Source organism: Chelon labrosus (genome assembly GCF_963514085.1).
Source record: "Chelon labrosus genome assembly, chromosome: 19".
Classification (NCBI taxonomy): Eukaryota; Metazoa; Chordata; class Actinopteri; order Mugiliformes; family Mugilidae; genus Chelon; species Chelon labrosus.
The window spans coordinates 8,680,761-8,703,311 of record NC_140352.1 but is presented as its reverse complement, the minus strand read 5'-3'; the positions used below and the strand labels follow the sequence as shown (position 1 = coordinate 8,703,311).

Sequence of the window (22,551 nt, the reverse complement as noted above, 5' to 3'; positions counted from 1 at the left end):
TCATCATCATCGTCTTTATCATCATCACTCTTGCCCATCTCTTTCTACTCCTCCTCATCATCACCATCATCATCATCATCACTGCCGCCACCGCACTGCACTGCTATAATCAGAAACAATTGAAATCCAAATACTACAGAAGCCTTAGTCATCGAGTTCTGCTTTTAAGCCAGCGCAAGTTCAAAAGTGCTATGTTGAACTTTTCGTCACCGATAAATCATTAATGCATTTATTTTTAGTCGTACAGTTACAGAAAACAAACAGGACCCCCGCGGTGAAGAGAGGCCTCTTAGACTGTAATTACCACACACTTTCAAATAATAACTATATACTGGTACCTGGCTGATAAACATTTAATCCTGTACTCTTTTACAAAAGGCACTGTGTATATACGTATCTACCAACACTAGCAGCACATGTAGTAGGATGAAAAATGGTGGTTTTAATTGTATAGTAGTGTTAATTATAGTTAGAAAATGAACTAAAAAAGCCTTAATGTATGATTCAATAAACACAGTTTGAATGAAATACAAACAGGAGGCTGCAGCAGGCAGATGGCAGTCAGACCTATTCATCATCCTCCACCTCCTCCTTATTAACCTCTGTGGTCAGGGTTAGCGTCAGAGCTAGGAGAGCTGCGCGCGTACCTGAGCGTCCATCTCTCTGGAAGTCGACGTGATACCATTCTCCGTCGTTGACCTTTTTGTCGATGGCCTTGGTCTTGGTGGTTCCTGAACCCATGTCCAGCAGCAGGTACAGGTGTCCGTCCAGCATCTCAATGGCAAAAAAATCCACCTGTGTGTCAAACAGACTCAGCGTCAGTATTCTGTGGCAAAGCAGGCACACTGACAATTAAAATGCAAATTAAAGCTGCAAGACACTGCACAGTGTTTAAGATGAGGTTAGTTAAACTACAGATTATGCAGAATCTATGCAGCCCCGACGAAAACTGGCTTTCGAATTCCCTCAGATGCCAATAAATCCACATTTTCAGGGAAAATTAGGAGTTCAGTGGCCTGTAAGATAAGATGAGTGAAAGAATAATACTGGGAGCCATCTTGAATATTGGAGATTCTGTTGAACTGATAACAAACATTGCTCAGGACAGACAGCATTAGCTCTGGAAATCTCTTTTCATCTAGAACCGCCATCATATAAATATAATGCCACATACTTTCAAAGTCAATGTAGATGCCATTCCCCTCTCTACTTTGTGGTTTGTGTTTAATGCTAATAAGGAGATGTAGTCTAACCCAAATGAACATACTTAATTGAAGACATCCTACATAGATACATATATAAGGTTTATTTTGCACCTTCATCGTGGGAGGGGTGCGTGGGTCCTTGCGTTGCTGCTGTCGGGGCTTGCCATGGCTGAAGAGCATCAGCCCGTTGGGTTCCGTGGTCCTGAAGTCAAACGAGATGGATCCTGCCTTCTTCGCCGTCCACTTGCTCAGCGCCACATAAGACTCTGGGGTGTCAAAGGTCACGGGGTCCAGCGTCGCTACACTCTCGCACTTAAAGGACACCACCCCACTTACCTGGGACAGATGCAGGAAGGAAAACATATTTTTAGACGTTCTAGCATTTAAAATTGCTGCAGTGAATATGAAGACCAAAATGGCTCCTTTGTAGTCCGGGACTGAAATAAAGCCAGCTCCCGGCTGTGAACTTACTAAAAGACAAAAGCTTGTGGCTACCTCTCAAAAAAAATATAATCCCGTTTACTTAAAATCCCCACAGTCTAGGACTCACAGGGCCAGGCAGGAGGTTGTGTCTGTGTTTTGTGTTTAAGAGGATAATGCGTTGTCTGGCTCACGTTGTACATGCTGCTGAAAGTGCAAGTGCATACCTTCATCTTTGGGTCTCCTTGTTTAGCCAGTCTAGACAGCTCCAACCGCACATCATTGTTCTTGTACACAACCTTAAGAGGAGAGGATTGAGGAGAAAAGAATGAAACTTGAATTCACTTTCACATATATTTAAGCCTTTTTTGTCACTTTTGGCCTGTAGCTATACCTCTCCTTGTTTCACTATAATAAGCAAAAAAAAAAATAACTGAATAACCTTTTCACGGGTGAAGTTGAATAGATATAGTGGGGACCAGAGATTTTAAATATGGCCAGACATCCATAAATCTTTCAAGCCAGGAAACTTTTTTTTAAATTCAAATGTTCTGGCATTTCTAATATGAAAGCAAGCAACCTTAAGCCCAGCGAGCCACTCCAGCCTTTGAAAAACTGGCATTTGTCCCCAACACTTGCACGATCGCTTTCACACTCTCTATCTTCCTTGCTTCAGTGTTTCTCTCTTTCCTTTCCCTGACACAGTCCGCTCTCTGACTGAGCAGCGAGTGTAAAGAGTGTGTTTGTGCTGAGCATTTTGATGTCGAGAGAGAGACAAGCACACACAGGCTCTGCTTTATTAATCCAGACCTCCTTCTATGACCTGCGAACGAACAAACTTTTCCTCTGCAGTGGCTTTTCGCCTCTGCTTTACATTTGTTGTATATGTGCTCTTGGGTCTGTGCGCAGGGCAAGGAGGGCGACTCTTGAAGATAATAGGGGCTGCAAGTGTGCAAAATGGCGCGGGTGCGTTGTGTGGAGGAGTGTACCCACGCCGCATCAAATGCACAATATTGTTACAGCTATGATTGTTCATGTGTGTGATTCACTGCATACATCTTAATTTGCGCGCACGGATTATCATATCATCGTATTAAATATGTAAATGTGCCAGTGGAGGGTTCACATTGACAGCGGCAGCCAGTCTTAATGAAGTAACACAGAGTGCATTCACCGCTGATACAGATAGCTCTCTGTTTGGCACATCATCTGTCGGCTTGTTTGGTTGTTTGTTTATGCCTCTGTGTGAATCTGTGTGAACGAAAAGGAGACTCAGACGGGGTGTGTATTCGATGGGTGTAAGTTCTTCCGTTGTGTCAAATGCGGTGTGTCCGTATGTATTTCTATCCGTGTTTGGCTATTCTTGCCTGTGTGTGTTTTAATGGCAACATTAGTTCGTTTTAGCTCACGCATGCGCATGCACACATCTGTGCGTAGAAGCATGTGCATTAGTGTGTCGTGCAAGTTGTTGTTGCTGCAGTGTTGTGGCCCATTTCAAGCCCAGTGCATGGATGGAGCATCTCTGTGGCGTAGCTAATTAGCATGTTAGTGCTTAGTGCTGTATCTACTCCCTCAACGACACTCATCACTGATTCTCTCTGATGCTGGGGTGTGTGTGTGTGTGTGTGTGTGTGTGTGTGTGTGTGTTTGGGACTGTTTGTGAGAGTCTGCCAAATGGGAGCATTTCTCTGTGTGTGTGTGCGTTGTGTAAAATAAGGTGTGTGAAATGTTTGCGTGATGCATGACAGAAGAGAGAGGGAGGAGAGAGAAAGAAAGTGTGAGGAAAAAGACACGGCTGTTTCTTAAAACTTGTGTACAGAAATCTGTGCGGTGTATAAACTGGGATGTGTCATGGATAAACATCATTCATCTACTTTCGGCAGACGACAAGATTGTGTGGATTATAACGGAAATTAATTCTGTGTGTCAACGGACTTGTCTAGATTAATATTTCTTGGTAAACTGTAGTTAAAAAGTATGAATTAAGTATTAAACACGTTCTGTCTAATACAAATAAACAGTATCACAGTATTTTCTCAGCACAGTGTTTTTTGAGCAGATATATACATATGCGCATGTAAATATATGTATCATGTATGCATCCCACCTCTTTGAGACAGCCCATGAAGTTATTGCTGACTGGCGAACCCGGCAGATCTGCAGTGCTGGGGCTCCCTCCCACGTAGAAGAAATCATCAGAGCCCAGCATGGTGTAGTCCTCCTGTGTGTAGCCCGTGGTGGTCAGGATGCCGTCCACAGAGATGGTCACCTACACAACAAAGCACAGGGAAAGGACACGCTATATACTCACACCAAAGGTAGCGCTAAGCGCTAGCTAGGCGCTGACCAGCCAAATTAGCCCCCGTTACTCTCTGGTAACAAATGTATATGCATTCTGGTGGGGAGAAGGCCCGATTGGTTTTGGGAATTGGCCGCTTGTTCTGTTGGGACTTGGTGCAGTTGGATCAGTGCTGGCTGTGTGGTGTAACTGAGATGTGCCGCCACTTGACTCTGCTGGTATTTCTGGTATTGTTGCTCATCACAGCTTAATGCAACTCATTCACTCTTGCTGCAGTTTGGAGTCCCAACGCGCACTCAGGAATCAAACTACATGTTCTGCCATCTTTAGCCTATCAATAGTCTACTGTGCAGAATATTGACTAAATCCTGTGTGTGATTAATAAAGATTTGCTGCAGGGCCACCACTGATGGACTGTGAGTCTCCACGTTCTTCAAAGCTAATTTGTTATTTCGTGACTGCACAGTGCTAACTTTACACAACAGACTAAAACCATCCTGGTTTGTGCAGCACTGCACTGAAAGATGAGCCTTGTCTGTCACAAGAACACCAATTACACCGTTAACATTAAAAGTTTTTCACCTTTTGTTATTGCCTCACACTCCAGGCTCCTTCAGGTTTAAGGTACAAAAAGCAATTTGATTTATTTCCTAATATACTAGCAACAACTTTCCTAAATGCTTTGCCCAAAGTGAGACTCGTGCTCATAATTTAATCTGCCCATTCTGCTGTGTAATAGCCTGTATAGGGGCTTTTAGTTGTCACTGATATCAAATGCTGTCACATGTAAGTCGCAATTAGTGGTGCGTTACCACTCTGATATTCTACCGTACATTACTGACCATGTTTAACTGCCCATAAAGGTTGTGGGCTCTCTCTCACTGACAGTGCTTATCAGTGCCAGGCAAACTCGCCCAGCCAGGCAGGTGTTAGTAAGTCTCCGCAGGCATCTTCGTGCTATACAGGTGATGTTAGTACTATTTACTTGTTAGTAGTTGTTAGTTGTTGCACGGCTGGCAGCCACAGTAGTGTTACTTGTGTCAGGCCAAGCTGTGTTGGGTTACTGAGGTTAGGGTCAATGATTGCAATGCTGTTAGTAGTTGTGATGATGTTATGTTAGTGTGCTGTTAGGGTGAGTTGTGATGATGGTGTTAGTTAGTATGTGGTTTGGGGGGTTTGTTAGATCAGCGAGTCCAAATGAGATGACACACACGGACGAACAAACAGATATCGATGTACACGCACACACAGGTGTTAGATGGGTTACAGCTCATTCCACGCACACACTCACAGAAACATATAAAACATGCAGCCTGTTCCTCTCTCTGCATGCAACCGCTGGCGAAGAGGACACAGTAGATTAATAAAAAAATGGCAACAGAGGGCAGGATGAATCAGAGGCACCATGGAGAACATGCAGTGGCATTGTGGAGGACAAGAAATAACAACAAAAAGAAAGAATTAAAAAAGAAGGGAAGGAGGGATCTCTCTAGCCACTTTAGGGACCAATCAGAGAGGGGGAGGGTTTCTGTTTCACGCCATGCAGGAAGGAGGAAGGGGGGCACGTCATTTGCGTGCAGGTGAGGGATGAGCCAATCAGTGCACGCCTACTGTACATGTCAGTCACAGATTGATGGGGTGATAAAAAAACGGTAGAGATACGGGAGGGGAGGGGGGGATTTAAAGAAAAAAAAAGTGGTTGGCAAGGAAGGTGGGGACGGGGGCTTTTAAGCGTAAAAGATTACCAACCGCATTTATCCTTTTATTGGTTTAGTTTTGATGTCTATGGTTCAAAAGGAAATAGACACGGGGCAAACCCAAACTAAGAAACAATTAGAATGATATCTACCGAACAATGGAGTTTGTTTACCATAGCGTGTCCAATGCCTGAGTGCTTTGTAGGAGAGGGGGAGAAAGGAAAGCAAAAAAACTGTGAACAGAACAACTTCGGGAACAAAAAAAGGAAAGCTAGAAGGCCTCTGGTGAGGTTAGTAGGTTGGTTGGAGTGGTTTCGCTAGGAGAAGGGCACAGGTTAGGTTAGTAGTATGAATCATTCCATGGATGGTGGTTAGTTTCACTAGCAGGTTAGTAAAGTTAGTAGTTAGTAGTACAGACAGGCAAACGGTAGAGGGAGGGCACAGGTAGGTTACGAGCACCTGAGTGACCCTCAATGCTCTCTAGTTCATTCTTCCTCGCATCCACTCCCTCATTCATTCACACGCTCACACACAATTGAAAAAGCACTCACCTAGAGCGGAAAGCAGTGCTGGTCTGGTGGTTAACCCACTGTAAACTAAGACCAAAACCTCAGGTATTTTCTTACTACCACAGCATCACTGCAGTTGGATAACAGACCACTGACCGTAGCGTCTACATTGATTAGTTTCCTGCTGCGGACTATAGCCTTTTCAGCTGCCCAGTGCCCCAGGATCATCCGCAGCAGTCACTGTGGTTGACGGGAGTCAAATACACACTGAAACTATTTAACAAGGAATCAGAATTAATGCTGCAACTAATAAACATCGTCATTTCATTAATCTAACAGTCTAATCATTTATTGTAGCCACTTAGTCTACGTCCTTTGCATCATTTTTCTCAGCATTGATTTTTCTGGTGTTTCTCCACGGAGCAGAACTTCCCAAAGTTTTTAAATTTCACAGTTGGCCAGTGCAAAGATCTAAAACACTCAAATTAAACGATTTGACAGCTTATGTAAAATTATTTTAAATTACAGCTGACTAATTTCTGTCAAGTTCTAATTATTTTGATTACTAAGACTTCCATTCATTCGTTCACCCGGCACTTGCTGTTGTTTTGTCTCCGACTTTTTTATTTTGAAGTCTTAAGAATATCGAAACAAATTCTGTATCTCCTCTCCTCTCTGCTTAGCAGCTCCCTCCTCCATCTCCTGTTGTCTGGTTACCTGTCTCAGGTTGCGGGTGACCTTGACGTCGTGCCAGGTGTTGTCGTTGAACTTGCCGTTGACGGGCTCCACCAAGGCCTCGAAGGCCCCGGAGCCGAGGTTGATGACAAGCGACACGGCACCGTTCTTGAGTGCCAGGTTAACGTAGTCGGCACTCTTGCCAGTGTGCAGCATCAGGCCGTTTCGCTGCAGCGTCTTGAAGGAAAGCGTGATTTCATCGCTACTAGATTGGATGGGGTTGGGCGACAAGTCATAGCAGAAGTACTCTGAGCCCTTGAAGGTGGCAACAAACTCCTCTCGAGCTGAGATGGAAAGGGAAGAGGAGGAGGAGGAAACAGAGAGGAAAAAAAAACAAAGAAATGTGGAACCGTTACACTCATCATAGTGATTAGTACAATATCCAAGCTATGTTGTTTCTTCCCACACAGCTCTTCACAAAATGCTCAAAGATGATAAAATAGTGGGTGTTCATCAGAGCCAGCCGAATGAAACAAAGCTCAGCTGGGCCTGTTTAAATTTGATTCGGATGTGCAGTACAAAACTTATTGTTTAAGATGTTGCAGATGTTGTTGTCAAGCAAAGCCGCACTGATGCCAGCGCTTGGAAGAAACACTTCCTTCCCTACCTCTAATCGTACCGTGGAGTGGTGTGTAAACAAGCTTTGATCAGTCATGTGGGTTAGAGATTAAACAGTGTGGATGCGACAGAGACAGTCGTGAGTCTGTAGCATTCCATACTCGTTATGAAACCTGCCATCTTCTCTTTTGAGAGAACAGCTGTGCTGGCAGTCTGAAGTGGCGTGGACTTGTTTGACAACATGGCTCGTTTCATGACGTTTGGTAAATGCCAGAAAGTGAGTGTCTGCATGTACATGTGCAGTCAGAGTAGAGGTTAGGCTTCGAGGTGGATAGCAGGAAGAACTGATGGTGAAGATGGAGAACAGCAGCCTGTAAGCGTCAAGGCAGCCAAAGCAGGCAGGAGTGGCCAATTAGAATTCAGAGTAACAGGCAGACGGCCAATAGCAACTTACCTTGCGCACCCTTAGTGACCCCCAAGGACACTAGACCAAGGTTTTGCAATCCATCATTCTTAAGCTCACATTCACTTATCTGCTCTCTCGCACCTACACTCACACACAACCATACACACAAGCCGGCGCAGGAACAAATATGCACACCTACACGCACATCTGCATGCAAAAAATGATCATACCATTGTGCTGGCATAAACAAGCAGGGGCGACATTATCTGTCTCCTTCACACCCATCCCCCTACAGCATCACCCTTCCTCTTCATCCACGCTAATGTTCTCCTCACCACACATCCCTATATCTCTCACACCTCCCTCCTGGCCTCGCGCCACCATTCCTTTCCGCACATCTCGTTGGCCTCTTTTTCTTCCGCTCTGTGCAGCCTCTGGCGTAACCACCATCTTGCAGTTGACAATAACGAGGAGCTGAATTTGAACGCGCGCTAGCAGAAGCCGGAGCAAGACAGACACTTGGTGAGGAACCGCTGGAGAGAAGTGGGGGGGGGGGTTGCCACATAATGAATAGACTGAAGTGTAATAGGTTATTAAGGTAGTGAGAGACAGAGAGAGCGGTGTTGAAATGGAATCAGCCGCACTTGACTGAATATAGCACAGAGTGAACAATGAGACGGGGAAAAAGTGAGACTATATCACAACTCAAAGACCAATTGTGGCAAATTGTCATTCTTTGCTTCTGTTGCATGAAAAAATTCCAAAGTGTGAATGCCAATGTATGAGTGCGAAACAACACGTTGTTCGCCAGCATGTGTGTGATGTGTGTGATGTGTGTGAGTTCCCCCGAGTGAGTGATTCCCTCCCTCCCTGCATGTTAATTAAGTGTGCATGTATGTGTGTGTGCCTGCTGCAAAAGAGTGTGCGCAACTGTGCGTTCAGGCGTTTGAAAGTGTACGTACGTGTGCACAGCCCAATATATGTTTTTTTATGTGTGCATGAAATGTGCAGGGGTGTGGGTGGGTGCTGGTCTCTGTAAATATTGGTGTATTGCTGTCAGAAAAGCTATTACCAACTCAGGGCCTCGGGCTAGTCTTTACTGAGAGCAGCGAGAGCGAGGAGGAGGAGGAGGGAGGAACACACACACACACAAAAAATAAAAAATAAACACACACTAACGTACACAGAAAGAACAGCCACAAATGTTAACACAATCACACATACTCGGTGACACACACACACGCAGACAAATGTAGATGAGGTGGCAGAGCGAGTTGGGGGGGGTGGGGGGAAGTTATTCACAATGAGAACACACGCAGCCGTCCAGCAGCATTCTAGCGGTAATTTACAGAGGTGCCATTAGGTTTCAGTGTGGTGCTCCAGCATTCTGTTGCTAATTTACAGACATGTCATTAGACCAGACAGGAGCACATAAAGCATCTCTGCATCGATCTGGAAGCTCTGGCCCCCGCAAACACTCACTCCTTGTTCTATTACATCACACGCACAACAGGCACACACACAAATCAGACGGAGGAAATGCATATTGGGTGTAACGACCGTATAGAAGGCCGTGTGCCGTGCATGCGTGGCGCACGGACACACCTGAAACACGCAGAAAACACACACACACACACACTCTCTCAAGTGGGCAGGTTGGAGTGGATCTGTTGTAGCTCAGATTAATGGAGTGAGTCAGTATTAGCTCAGAGTAAACAGTGAGACAGACACTGACATACACACCACATGTCACACTTCATCCTGTGGAAAGCACTGTCGATCAAAGCAAGGGAGCCGGAGAATGAGGCGAAAGAGGGAGAAACGCTTAAATGAAAGAAGGGGGGAAAAGGAAAATAATGGAAGCCTCTAAAATATTCTTATGATTTTATGTTATGGCTCGTAATATTCTTTCAGTTTTAGCCGTTATGGTTCTCGCAGGCTGTGACGACTGACTGCAAAATGCTTTCCTTTGCTCCGAGATCTCTCTCGCAAAACAGGCCTTGATCTTAACGACACTACCTGATTAAATTACACGGTATGAATAAAACATAAGAAATAAAAATCTCTCAAACTGGTTTATCTTCGGAAGACTTCGCTGAAAACGCTGCACTAACCGATGCTTTTTATGACTGATTAATGAAAATTAACTGACACCGACCTTGATAATTAGGCGTTTAAGTAATGTGAAATGTTTGTTGGCGCAGGTTTGCTGCTTTTCTCTGTTTTACGCGACCGGAAACAATCGTAAGGATTTAAGACCACAGTTTGGACGAAAAAAACAAAGCAAGTTGAATATTTCATTTTTTTATCTTATTTAAGAATCGATCATCAGTCACTTGCTCGAAAAAAAAGTAAAAGCGATAATAATCTGTAGCTGCAGCTGCATTTGATCAAAAGCATGTTTTTCATTTTCTCGAGATATTGAAAAAAAACGGATGCGGATCTCACTGAGGTCATATTTTTTTATTAAGTTAAGGACGAGGAAGGAAAGGAAACAAAATAAAATATGGGGATGAGAGGAGAGCAGGAGAAGAAGAAGATGCACAGAGGCAATCTGTTTGAGAAATAAGCAGGAAAATATGTAAGAGACGCAAAAAAAATTTTTTAATTAAATTAAGTGTGAAGGCTACAGGGGGATGTGGGAATAGGAAGAAATGTAAAGATGGAGGGTGATTGGCATTAGACCTTGAAGGCTATCATTAAACTACAACTGTAATGAATAAAGTAGTCTGTGGGGATGCAGTGGAGGGAGAGAGAGAGAGAGATAGAGAGAGATAGAGAGAGAGAGAGAATAACTGATCTGATGGTTGCAGCTTCAGGGACCAGCTGCATCTGCACCAGACGTCCAATGATCAAACACACATCACTTGGATTTTCCTGTATGTTGTGTGTGTGTGTGTGTGTGTGTGTGTGTGTATGCATGTACGTGTGTGTCATTCATGGCTTTGTCTCATCTCATGGGTCTCCTCCTCAACATCTCCCTCACTAATTTGTCATTTCCATGGCAACCATGTGTTACATGTGGCCACAGCGAATATGAATGTGTTTGTGCATGTGTGTGTTTCGCGGAAAGAGAGAGAGAGAGAGAGAGAGAGAGACAGGAAGAGGGATGGAAAAGGATGGCAAGAGAGAGAGAGAAAGAGTGATTGAGTGAACAGTACATTATCATGGACAGCTGTACTGAATCAAAATGGAGGATGGAGGCTAGGAGCACATCAGGGGAGCCTACGTTATACAGCACCTGATAGAGGGAGCAGGGTGGAAAGAGGCAGGGTAGAGGGAAGGGAAAGATGCATATGGGGAATTTGAAAAGAGAACAAATATTTAAAAAAAAAAAGCAAAATAAAAAGAGGAGAGACTCATTGAGATGGGCGGGACGCAAAATGGAAGGGGAGCGAGGACGAGGTGGAGGGATAGAAAGATGAGACAAGGAAAGGGAGTGGCGGAAAGCGAGGGATGGATGGCTTGAGAGAACGAAACAGAGGAAAAAATGCTGGTGCATCTAAATCCCAGTGTAGCAAGCCTCAATCATGGCAGCCCTGTCATTCTGGAGATAGCACACTGCAATTCCCCTGCACCTCGTTTTTAGCCCACCATGCAGTTCTGCTATCAGCTCCTCTCAGACTAGTGTCCACACATGCAAGACGTCACACACACACACAACATAAACTCAAACGCCTTGCATGAAGGCATCCCCCCCCCCGTTAATGACATACAGGTGGATTAACTACACACTCGTACTGTATACCGACGGATGACCAGTATTGGAAATGTATGCAAATGTATGCTAACGTATGCATGGCTCCTACATTAAGTTAAAGTGTGAAAATTCATACAAGCCCAAGTTCCCTAAAGGCTGCGACTGCTGCTTCAGTTCATCTCTATTCAGTGATATACAGCATCTGGCTTTGAAACCGATTGGGATATCACACCGCAGCCAAGGGAGCAATAGCGTAGAGGAGGATATTGCTGTCAGGACACGAGTGACAGATTGGTTGTCTGCAACGTTAATCTCTCACTTCTTTTTTGTCGGTGGTGTTGTTAAATTGAAGGCATTCGTTCCCAATATGAGACACGTTTAGTTTAAAAAAAAAAAAAAGGGAGACAAAAGATGCTACTGACCCTAAGGTAAAACTAGTGCAGCACCAGTTTTAATGACTGTTTCAGGTTATTTATAGCGAGCATCAGTGCTTTATTCCGTTTTGTATCCCTGCAGCTGTTTTCTCACTTATTTAATTCTATTGGTTGTCATCAGAGAAATGTCATCAAAAGTCTGGTTTCGTATGAATCCAAAGATTTACGATGATGTCAAAGCAATAAAAAGCAGCCAGTTTTTACTTTGGAGAAGCTGGAAACCTCATATCTTGACATTTTTCCTTCCTGATTATCGAGATTGATTCATGTTTTCTGTTGATTAGCCCCAGCTCTAATCAACTAAACGAAAAAAAAAACATATTATTATTAATCTGCAGCCTTATAGTCAATAAAACCTTTGCTCTATGACATATGCTACGAAACAGAAAAAAAGAAAATCGCCATCACAAGTTTCATGATTAAATTTATAGTAATAACAAACAGACACGGGGTCTGTTCTGCTTGAGAGACAGTAAACCATGTTAAAGTTAAGACTGATACTGAGAAGATTTGATCTTTAAAACGAACAGAAACAGGGCATAACTATATTATCAATCCCCCCCAAATTTAATTGTGAGAAAAAGCAAAACAATGAACGGCAAACGTCCTGCCGTTAACGTTGAATCTTTTCTCTCTTGTCCCTTTTTGTTCCGTTTTATCTGAGCTCATCTCTGTCTCCAGCTTGAATATGGCCTTCTCTCCGGTACCCAGGGAAACCAGCTTGTTTCCATGACAATGTCTTCAGGCAGAACAGTGTATTTGTCTTAAGCTGGATAAGATCAGAGTCAGTTTCATCCCTTTTAGAGACACACACACACACACACAGGCGTGCACACGAACATACATACATACGTCGTGGTACATGTGCACAGCAGAGACCAGCAGAGATTGGCATGAAACAACGCACACTTAACATAAAAGACTTAAATTTATGGAAGTTAAATCATACCCACAAAAGACAATGATCAGATTTGCATGTATGTACACACACATACTGCAACGCCACACACACACACACCTAATGAAACCCCCTTACAGCAGGTTGTTAACAAATAACAAGGGCATAAAATCTCCTTTCATGAACTTAATATAATGGGTTTTTAATGAATGCGGTGGCTATTTCAGTTGTCGTAGTAATGCCAGACAAGTTCCACTAGCAAATGAGTGTTTGTGTGCACAATTCCTGTGAGTGTGTGTGTGCGTGCTTGCTCGTGTGTTTGTTCTTGTTTTGGCAAACAGCAAAGAAATGAACTTCAAATGCCAGATGGGGTACTGGAGTGAAACGCCAATTGGGCCGCTACACTCAGCACCCGTCCAGACACAATGGAAATTGCTAGAACAGGTAGGAGACAATTGGAGCAACAACTAGGCTATTTCATTCGCTTTCTTCCAAAAAAAAAAAAAAAAAAAAAAGTGTGTGTGTGTGCGTGTGTGTATCTGCATCGCTGATGAATACCATCCTGGCTGATGCGAGACTGTGTCAATTCGGGGAGCCCAAGGAGAGATGCAGTGCTCCTGCTGAGAAACGCTGCAGTCTTATCTCCCTTCCTGTCTCCCTGCGCGTCTCCGACCTTCTCTTTCCACCTCTCTTTTCCCACTTTCTGAACGCGCTCCTATCTTTCCTCGCCATCACTTTTCTACACTCCTTCACCCGCCCACCCCTCCCCCCCCCCCCCGCCCTCCCTTAGACACACTCGCAGCCAGCCTCTGCTCTATCTTTCTCCTTCATCCTCCGTAAACGGGGAGTCCGTTTGATGTCTTTATTTTTAGGCGATTAAAGGATGCATCGGATTTGTGTGTTCCCTATTAGCGTTGCAGTCCAAAAACATCCATGTGTACTCTTACTAATTGCATACAATTACCAGTAAATGTATACATTTACCATTGGGATTGCTGCACATTTCCCCACATTGAGTTCAGTAACTGTGCATCTCCCTGATAACGTGGGGGCAGAGTTCTGTATGTGGCTCTGTGACTTTCATTACAAGAACTGCATGGGTGTTAAGAATTAATGAGTGTTTTACTACAGTACTGTAATGGCTGGGTGTTAGTAGTGGAGAGTAGAGGCAGAATTAGTCCCATTAGTGGAGAGGGTATATCTCGGAAAATTGTACATTTTGCAATAAAAACTTTGCCGCAATTGCTTTTCCACTGCTGATGGCCAGAGGGGGCACAGTGTGTTGTTTTTTTTTGTTGTTTTTTTTGTTTTTTTTTCACAGCTCAAGATGTGGCCATCAGGAGCCAAATTCATGCCAGTCAGAGAGGCAGGCAGCCAATCACCAGACACTTGCCTCTTAACACCAAGCGCCTCTCTATCTCACCTCGAGTTGGACGCTGCTCACTTGCCGTTCTACTAAATTATGCAGGCATTACAGCAACTGTGGCTAACGTGCCCCTGACAAATATCTTTCATTGACAATTACACTGCGCACCACATGATTTACTCCAAAGCTCAGAGTTTATGACACACCTTTCGGGAGCAGGTGCACAAATAATATTTAGCGAGCTTTGCATGGGTAACGTAAGCTGTAATACGGGAAATTGATTATAATGCGACGACTCTGTGTTTGCTAAACCAGACAAACAGTTTCAGTGTATCTACAGGCACAAATGTGAGGCGACTTCCTTTGCTTATTTCTGAAAGTACCGCAGCTAACTATATATTTTCACTGATGATTAATCTGTTGATTTGTTTTCATTTGAGTGATTAATTGTTTAGTCAAATGAAAAATACCACAGGCTGCCAAGGAAAAGAGCAAACGACGGACCGAACCAAGATATAAATTATGTACAATCTCTACAGAAACTACAAACATAAAAATATAATTAAAAGTCTATACGTGTGTGTCTTTACCAGACTTGATAGTGACTTGAATATATGGTGTTTTGACTGTTTGTCAGACATAACAAGGTACGTGAAGACATCAATGCTGTCTTTTACGTCATTTAAGAGTCAAAACAAATAAGCACTTGATTAATTTATAAGTACTCGTCCTTTAGTTGCTAAATGATATAAAAGCTAAATAAAAAGGGAAAAACTCCACATTAGAGAACCTGAAATCAAGTAACGTCATTTATAAATTATTCCAAATCCAATTGCTGATTAATTTTCTGATCAGCAACAAACCATTTAAAACCTAAAACAGCGCAGCGACATGAGATTAAGTTTAGGAATTATTCAAGCGTAATTAAACCAACAGAAATATGTTTTTTTTATTTAGATTCAGTGGGCTATGTTGGAAAATAATCAGTCCTTGTGCGATTTATTATTAGGACTGCTAGAGGGTGATGAGTAAGAGGTAGGAGACATGCTGTACTTTGCTGGTACTGACTGGTTCCTCTTGTCTTGGCGTCTGCTACCACTCCCAGCCCCACATATGGTGGAGTCAGCACGGAGCTCGTCCACTGTGTTTTTGTTTGCGTGTGTGTGTTTGTGAGAAAAGCACAAAATATGTGCGTCTCCGTGCGAGAACAAAAAAGGGGTGGGAGGAGGGACAAAAACTAAAGGGGACAATTTAAAGAGAAATCCAGCGAGTGTGACACCGAACATGTGTGTGTGTGTGCGTGTCGAGCGGAATGTGCGTCCATCTGTGTGTTTCAGCCATAAGACAATGTGTTAAAATGAGCCGCTTTGATTGCCGACGCTTTATGAGTCACAAGTGATGACTCACAATCCACCTCCCCTGAACACACACTCACACGGCCGCTAACATACAGCCACACACACACACACACACACACACCTCGTTCCCTCTCCTGCCTTCATCCACTGACCGTGAAGAATATGTGCAGGCAGCCTTACTCATGCATATTTACACTGAACACACACTCACTCACCTACTCAGCGGGCACACTCTAAAGGTTACTGTGAGCGAGTGTGTGTGTCTGTTTGTCCGTCCGTTCACGTACGCGCGTCTTTAAAGGTCACTTCAAGCGAGGCCGACCACTTGTCTACGCTGTGCATAGATTGTCGGATTGATATCAAGAACACTTGGACGTGCGGACGAACAACCTTTATTAAGTGTTCAACCTGCCTCGAAGCTCTAAGAACATATAAACATCATATAAACAAGCACAACAGCTACCAATTACATCCGAGAGCCACGCCTCAATCCTGTTCAGAATCTACAATCACTCATTCACCCAGAACCCTTCACGGTCTATTCTTGGCCAGACGGAAAGAAGAGAAAAGGGCAAAATCTGCTACTTGGCTTTAAGCACATTTTCCATCCAGATTATTGCTGCTCAATACTTCTCAAAAAAAAAAAAAAAAAAAAAAATCCATTTCCCCCTCTTCCTTTGGCTGCTCGATACTTATGAAAATCCAATTTGGCTCCCTCTTTTCTTTCTTTCCCCCACAATTCGCGCATTTTCACCCACTCAAAGTGATTAGTGATCTGTGGGTATCATTTCCAGGGAGAATGATAACCGTGTTTTATGGAGGAGGGGAAAGGTCCAGGGCTTCCCATCAGGGCTGATGTCCCTCGGAGAATGACTGGGCAGGGAGGGCAGACAGGAGCACCGCTGTCCCTTTGCAGATACAGGCAGTTGCTCTACATCACAGGAGAGAAGACGACTCACTTTATCTCTCGCCCGCTTCCTCTTTCCCTCTCTGCTCCTTCTATCATTCTTTCCTTTAGCTCCTCTCTCACAGGCACGGTCTCTTTTTCACTATTTCTCCAGCCCACACACACACACACACACACACACACAGTATATATCTTTCTAAGACACCCCTCCCCATACCCAATCCGCCCCCTCAAAGAAACTCATTTCAGCTTTGCCGGCTCCTCAAAAAGCCTCTTTACGCTGAGCTAACCTAAGCTAGGCTTCGTCTGCACCATTTGACAGCCTTTACATCTCAGTATGCAGAGCAAAAACATACTCACACAAACACACACACACACCGCTTTTTCATGTGTCGAGTTTCTGAAAGAGACTTCAAAAGGTTGAAAAAAAAAAATAACAAAAGACACAGCTCCACTTTCAGCCTATCACAATCCAAGCACCCGTAATAGTGAGGGCATCCACTATACACAAATACACTAAATACATTGTGTAATAATGCTGGAAACATATGTTAATGCATGTCGGTTCTTAAGTAGGTGATTTAAAATGCCGAGCATAAGCCAGATGAAGCAATTAAATTTTCACTGCCACCTGGATGATTCATGGCAGACATTTTAAGGCTGAAACTTCAGCAGTGGGAGTTTATTTAGCAATCAAAACACCGCAAAAAAACGCTCAGATAGAAATATACTTGTCATAATAGAGATGCCTCATGTGATAGACGGCTGACGACACCATTTGTTCTCCCTTCAAGATATTTCTATCCACGGGCTTGGATGAACATTTCATTAAACAGCGCATTTCAGCGAATACAGAGAGGCCCTGTCACAATGGGAGACAGCCGTCACCACGTCTTCTCTCATCCAATCAAAGAGCACAATAGATGCAGATCAGCCTGTCACGGTCGGGCCTGTCCTCATGTGGGCCAATCAGTGTATTCATCAGCGTCATGCAGAGCCGACCGATCGAGCAACACCTACCTTCGGATTTTCAAAAGCATGGTAGACTGGAGCTTCTATTCATTCGCACGCATGCACGCTTTTAAGCCTGGGCACGCTCACGCACACACACACAACAGCTTACCTTAGCGAGGAATGAAACATTTGAATTTAATCGGCAACCGCAAATAAGAATTTGAAGCCGAACCGTTCTAAAAGTCTACGTTGCAATAGCCTGTCAATGCATTCGGGTTCAAAACCATCCAGAACAGTCCATTAGCCATACATATAAAAACAATCAGTGGGGTACCTCTGAGCTTTCCTAAAATCACAGAGGGGTGGGGGGTGGAACAAAGAAGGAAAAGAGAGAAAAGGGGGCAAGAAGAGAGAGGTGGCACTGTGAGTTTTGGTCATCAGAGAGCAATTCCCAAAAAAAACAAACCAGTGGAGCTTGTTTTTAGGTTGTTTAAAAAAAGAAAAAAAAAAAACGGGACAAATTAGGGGTGGAGGTATAACATTATTGCTTTTATACACTGCGGGAACATCTGTTCAGAATCACATGCGCTCGCCGACGTGTGAACGGGAGCCCATGTGAGCACCGGCGACGGCTGAACGGGACATGCTTGAAAGCCGCAGAAAAGCCATGGAGGAAATGCGGATGAGCGTCACTGTGAAAGTCATTGACTCGGACGCCGATGTAAAAGCACACATGCGCGCAGATGTATACATTGTGCACGAATACGTATACACACTCAGTGCTCACATCCCACCCCCGCCCGCCCCCTCAATCTTACACACAGATGTGAGAAAAAACGAAATGAGGTGGAAGAGTAAAGACCAAATCAAACCATCCATGGTGTCAGTCGGTCAGTCAGCCCTTAGCTCCATTTCCAAGTCCTGGAGCCCTGCCAAGTTTAACCCAGCCAAGCGCCATCAAGCAGCAGCAGCCATCTACAGTAAAACCCTCCCGCTACTCCCTCCCACGTCAGCAGCCACACAACTAATGCATATATCCCTGTAGAAGTTGCTCTCAGGTTCGTCACTATCTTCAAAATCAAACCTAAAATAATCTTTCTTGTTTAACTGAAAACCATCTATTTCAGGTTAAACTGTAACTGAAATTTCTTTGATCAAAATTTTTAAATCTTATTTACAGAAAAAAAAAAAAAACTGACCTTAGTTCAGTGCCTAGAGAGACAACTTCCTCCCGCGCCAGGTGGAGATGAGATGGGGAAGGGGTACAAGGGGATTTTAAGTGTGTGGGGCGGGGGGGGGAGTGAGGAGGTAGGGGATGATGGTATAGCAGAGGACAGCAGGAAGTGAAGTAAGAAGGGGGCCATACCTTGGTCGCCAATCATCAGGTGTGCCAGACCTTAAAAGAAGACAAGAGCACAGTCAGCACAGCAAAGGATTATGGGCCGTGAAGTGAAGTATGTGTGTGTGTGTCTGCGTGTTTGCTCAAAAATATGTGTTTCTGTGATACAGTGGTTTGTCAACGCCATGCTGGTGAAGGCTAAAGTTGTCTGTGTTGGTGTGTGTTTCCGTGGGTGTATGAGTCACCTAAACTACACAAAAAAAACTTACTTATCGTAGGCACCGATCCTACTCACAAACAGGTACGCACACAGACGTTTGCACACAGCCATATAACTAGGTCGTATGCAGTTTGGCATTACCATGTCTATGTCTATGTAACCTTGAGGCAGGAGCCACTTGAGATGACAGCACATGGGATGTAGTACTTACCAGGTATCAGCAACCAACCCTACATGCCCACACAGATATATATATATTTACGCAGGCTACCTAGCTACCTAATAGCGCCGTATTTCCACAGCAGATGTGGTGGTGATGCATAATAACAAAAGGCCAGGGAGAGGGAATGTGAAGGACAAAACTGACGTGGGCAAGATGTAAAAAGGGAGGCGAGTAGTAAGGTGACGACAGAGCTAAAGTAAGAATTAATCCAACAACAATACAAAGGGGAATTCAAAGAGTCTGTGTTTGAAGAGAGAAAGAAAAAACTCAAGTAGATAGATAGATAGATAGATAGATAGATAGATAGATAGATAGATAGATAGATAGATAGATAGATAGATAGATAGATAGATAGCGAGTACAACCTACCTGGAGTGTAGCTGTGCTCTGGAAGGGTGTCGCGGCCGGGCGAGAAGAGAGAGAGACAGACATTCATTAACATGCATGCTCAGCCCTCGGGTTACCATGGCTACTTACTGTACATGCACACCCATCCAGGGTTACCGTGGCAACGTACGTACATGCAAAGTCCACGGCAATCGCCACAATGGACACCCATGCTGCACCGGTAGCCGAAACGGAGGTCGGGTCTATGCGTAAGAAAATGAAACGGTTTCCCCTCCACAATACGACTCGATTACGAATGCCTGAGCGCATCAAACAAACACATACCCACCCTGATTTGTAGGAACAGAAGGTGAAGAAGGGGGGTGTTGGCATACATAAATATATATATATATACGTATACATATATACACATTCCTACCTGTAGGTTTGGATTCAAGAGCCGTTTACCCCAGAACTTACCTCGTAGCCGCTTCCTCTCCCAAGAGCCCCCCGACAGATAGCATGCAAGCACGCACACACATTTGCTCTCGCAGTCTCTCGCACACTCTCTCTGCCTTTCACACATACAAACACACACACGCACACACACTAATGTTGACTATGGCAGCAGTAATAATGATGTGAAATAGCAGGGTAAACATGTAGGGGATGGATTAGCAGTGCAGGAAGACAAGGGGGCATGCATGGTTCAATACTGAGACAGAGTATGTGTGTGTGTGTTAGTGTGCATATGGGAGATTATGTGCGTGTTTGTGAGTGTGTGTGTATTTCGAGCTGTGTGTGTGTGTGTGCTCATCTGAGTGCTTCCTTGCCTCTGCCCTTGTGCTAGTAGCATGGCAGAAACAGGTGGAGCCATTAGCATGCTAACAGCGACTTGCCCTCAAGGACAATGCGAGCCGGGCCGGGCCTAACAAGCCGGGTTCACTCTGCCTTCGCCGGAGGGCAAAAATGGCCTAGACAGTAATTACATTTATGCACAGCCCTGCTCAAGCTGCCTTCACCTACTAAGTCTATATTCTTGCATATCTCACATAATCATGTTTCTCCAACACTGACGTACTGATGCGCTTTGGAACAAAACCCTCATATAAATAGCTCATTCCTCACGCTGGTATGAAATATGTAATATACTGCAGTCTTCCAGGAGGAGCGGGGGGAACATAGCTTACAGTAAATAGCATCATATTGCTTTGCAAAAGTCTCCAAGCTCGTCACAAATGTGTAAAAAAACACAAGCAGGAATAAAAACGGTTCATTAGGAAGGCTTGAAGATATTGTGTAATTGTAAATGTGCGCGGAAGCTAACGCTGTCGCGGCCAAACTGCTTATTCCTGGCTTCCCGACGATACCATTTTTCCTCTTGCGGAGTTTATTCATTCTGTATTAAAGATTCATAACAGACTTAGAGTTATAATTTGTATTTCAGGGCTTTACTGTGCAGCTTCAGTGAGGTTGTGTTGAAGCGCAGAGTCACGTCACGCTCTTTTTTTTTTTTTTTGTTTGTGAATCAGAATAGGGTTCTGTTGCAAAAAGAACCAAAATTGTTTTTCGGTTACACAAACGTTTGCGGGGATTTCAACAGAACTGGGTCTGGCCCTTCCTAGGCGGCACAGTTCCAACATTAGATTCAAACCAGATATCCTAATATTATCAGTCAGAGAGACCCTTGTCATGTCCAGGCATTTCCTAATGGCAGGCTCACTTCCAACAGTATTCCTGGAAATGAGCTGCACAAGAACAACACGCACACACGCACGAGGCATGTTCAAATCAGGACAACTTAGTCTCGCTTCCATAAAACGTCCACAGTTGCTGGGTTTTAGAACAACACAAACATTTCCAAAGAACCTGTAAGAGATACTAAATCTTAAACTCCTAACTCTGCCTTTTTCAAAACAACAACTACAGAGGAGAAAACTATGGTTTCTAAATACACAGTTCAGTTTGTATAACTTTAGATGCTCAACTCGGTCAAAGAAGGAATTTCTTGACCTGATCCAGTATTCCCTACTCCCTATTCCATCCACTTCATTTCGCTCAGATACAACCTTTTTCTTCTTCTTCAGCTGAGTGCACCGCTGCACCTGAAATTCAATCTTTCTTGTCACATATAGGTTGGTAATAGTTATTTTCTAGTATAGTGATACTGATGCAGGGATATTAGATCAGCCTGCAGATCCTGTGGTTGGACATATCCCTGCGAGGCCGCTTCTTGTAAGATCAAAAAGCACAACAGTTGCACGGGGGGCTGCATGGGTCTGGTTTTAAAGGAACAGTATGTAAGAAATGTATTTCAATTAATCATAAAATGGCCCTGATATGTCACTAGACATGAAGAAATCATGTTCATTTCAAATATCACTGACAACAGTGGTGCGGCCAGGATATTGTCATTTAAAAGTGAGAGTTGCAGCCCTCAACTGATGTTATTGTTGTCATTTTGTGTTTTGGTCTGAGGCGCCACCCTCCACCTATCGACCAATCACGAAGTCAGTAGAGTTTCGTCTTCCGGGTTGCCAGCTCTGCTCTAGTTACCGCAGCTGCAGCTACGAACGTGTCGGATAAAACATGTATAACGTTACGAAACCTAAGACCTCGTTATGAATCCGAACTACGTCGTGACAAAGTCCGAAATAAAACAAGGATTTGTATAGGAGATGCCTTTGAAAGATGGAGACGGCTGAAAACGGAGAAGAATTTGAAGTCAGACGCCAACGTTGCTAATTTCCTCCTGGCTAACTTACTTGTACATAATGTAAATGGACATTTAAAATATTCCCGACAGTCGAACAAAGTTATGCATGTTCGTGCAAAGTAACGTTACGTTAGCGCACACAGAGGAGGTGGGTCATCGAATTGAAAAGGTAAGGAATTGTTTGGGAAATAAAAACGGCGAGTCGTCATTGCTAACATTAGCGACGCATTATGAGCCCGTTTCTCTGTCATTATGCTGAAACGCCGAGGAAAACAACATT

At 44.0% G+C, this 22,551-nt stretch overlaps 1 protein-coding gene across 6 annotated transcripts in view; it reads right to left on the bottom strand.

Moving 5' to 3' along the window:
* Positions 1 to 22,551, bottom strand: part of nrxn1a (neurexin 1a) — a gene marked incomplete at its 5' end in the record, with an annotated part of 50,554 nt that overhangs the window by 23,932 nt on the left and 4,071 nt on the right. For 3 of the 6 annotated variants that reach the window (XM_084568018.1, XM_084568021.1, XM_084568022.1), the window contains 8 exons: positions 648 to 795; positions 1,317 to 1,541; positions 1,853 to 1,924; positions 3,733 to 3,894; positions 5,795 to 5,818; positions 6,848 to 7,149; positions 18,813 to 18,842; positions 19,598 to 19,615. In XM_084568018.1, the coding sequence (XP_084424144.1) occupies positions 648 to 795; positions 1,317 to 1,541; positions 1,853 to 1,924; positions 3,733 to 3,894; positions 5,795 to 5,818; positions 6,848 to 7,149; positions 18,813 to 18,842; positions 19,598 to 19,615 (981 nt within the window). Of the gene's footprint in view, positions 1 to 647; positions 796 to 1,316; positions 1,542 to 1,852; positions 1,925 to 3,732; positions 3,895 to 5,773; positions 5,819 to 6,847; positions 7,150 to 17,780; positions 17,793 to 18,812; positions 18,843 to 19,597; positions 19,616 to 22,551 lie in introns of all 6 variants that reach the window. The other 3 variants (XM_084568020.1, XM_084568019.1, XM_084568023.1) reach the window with 3 other exon arrangements.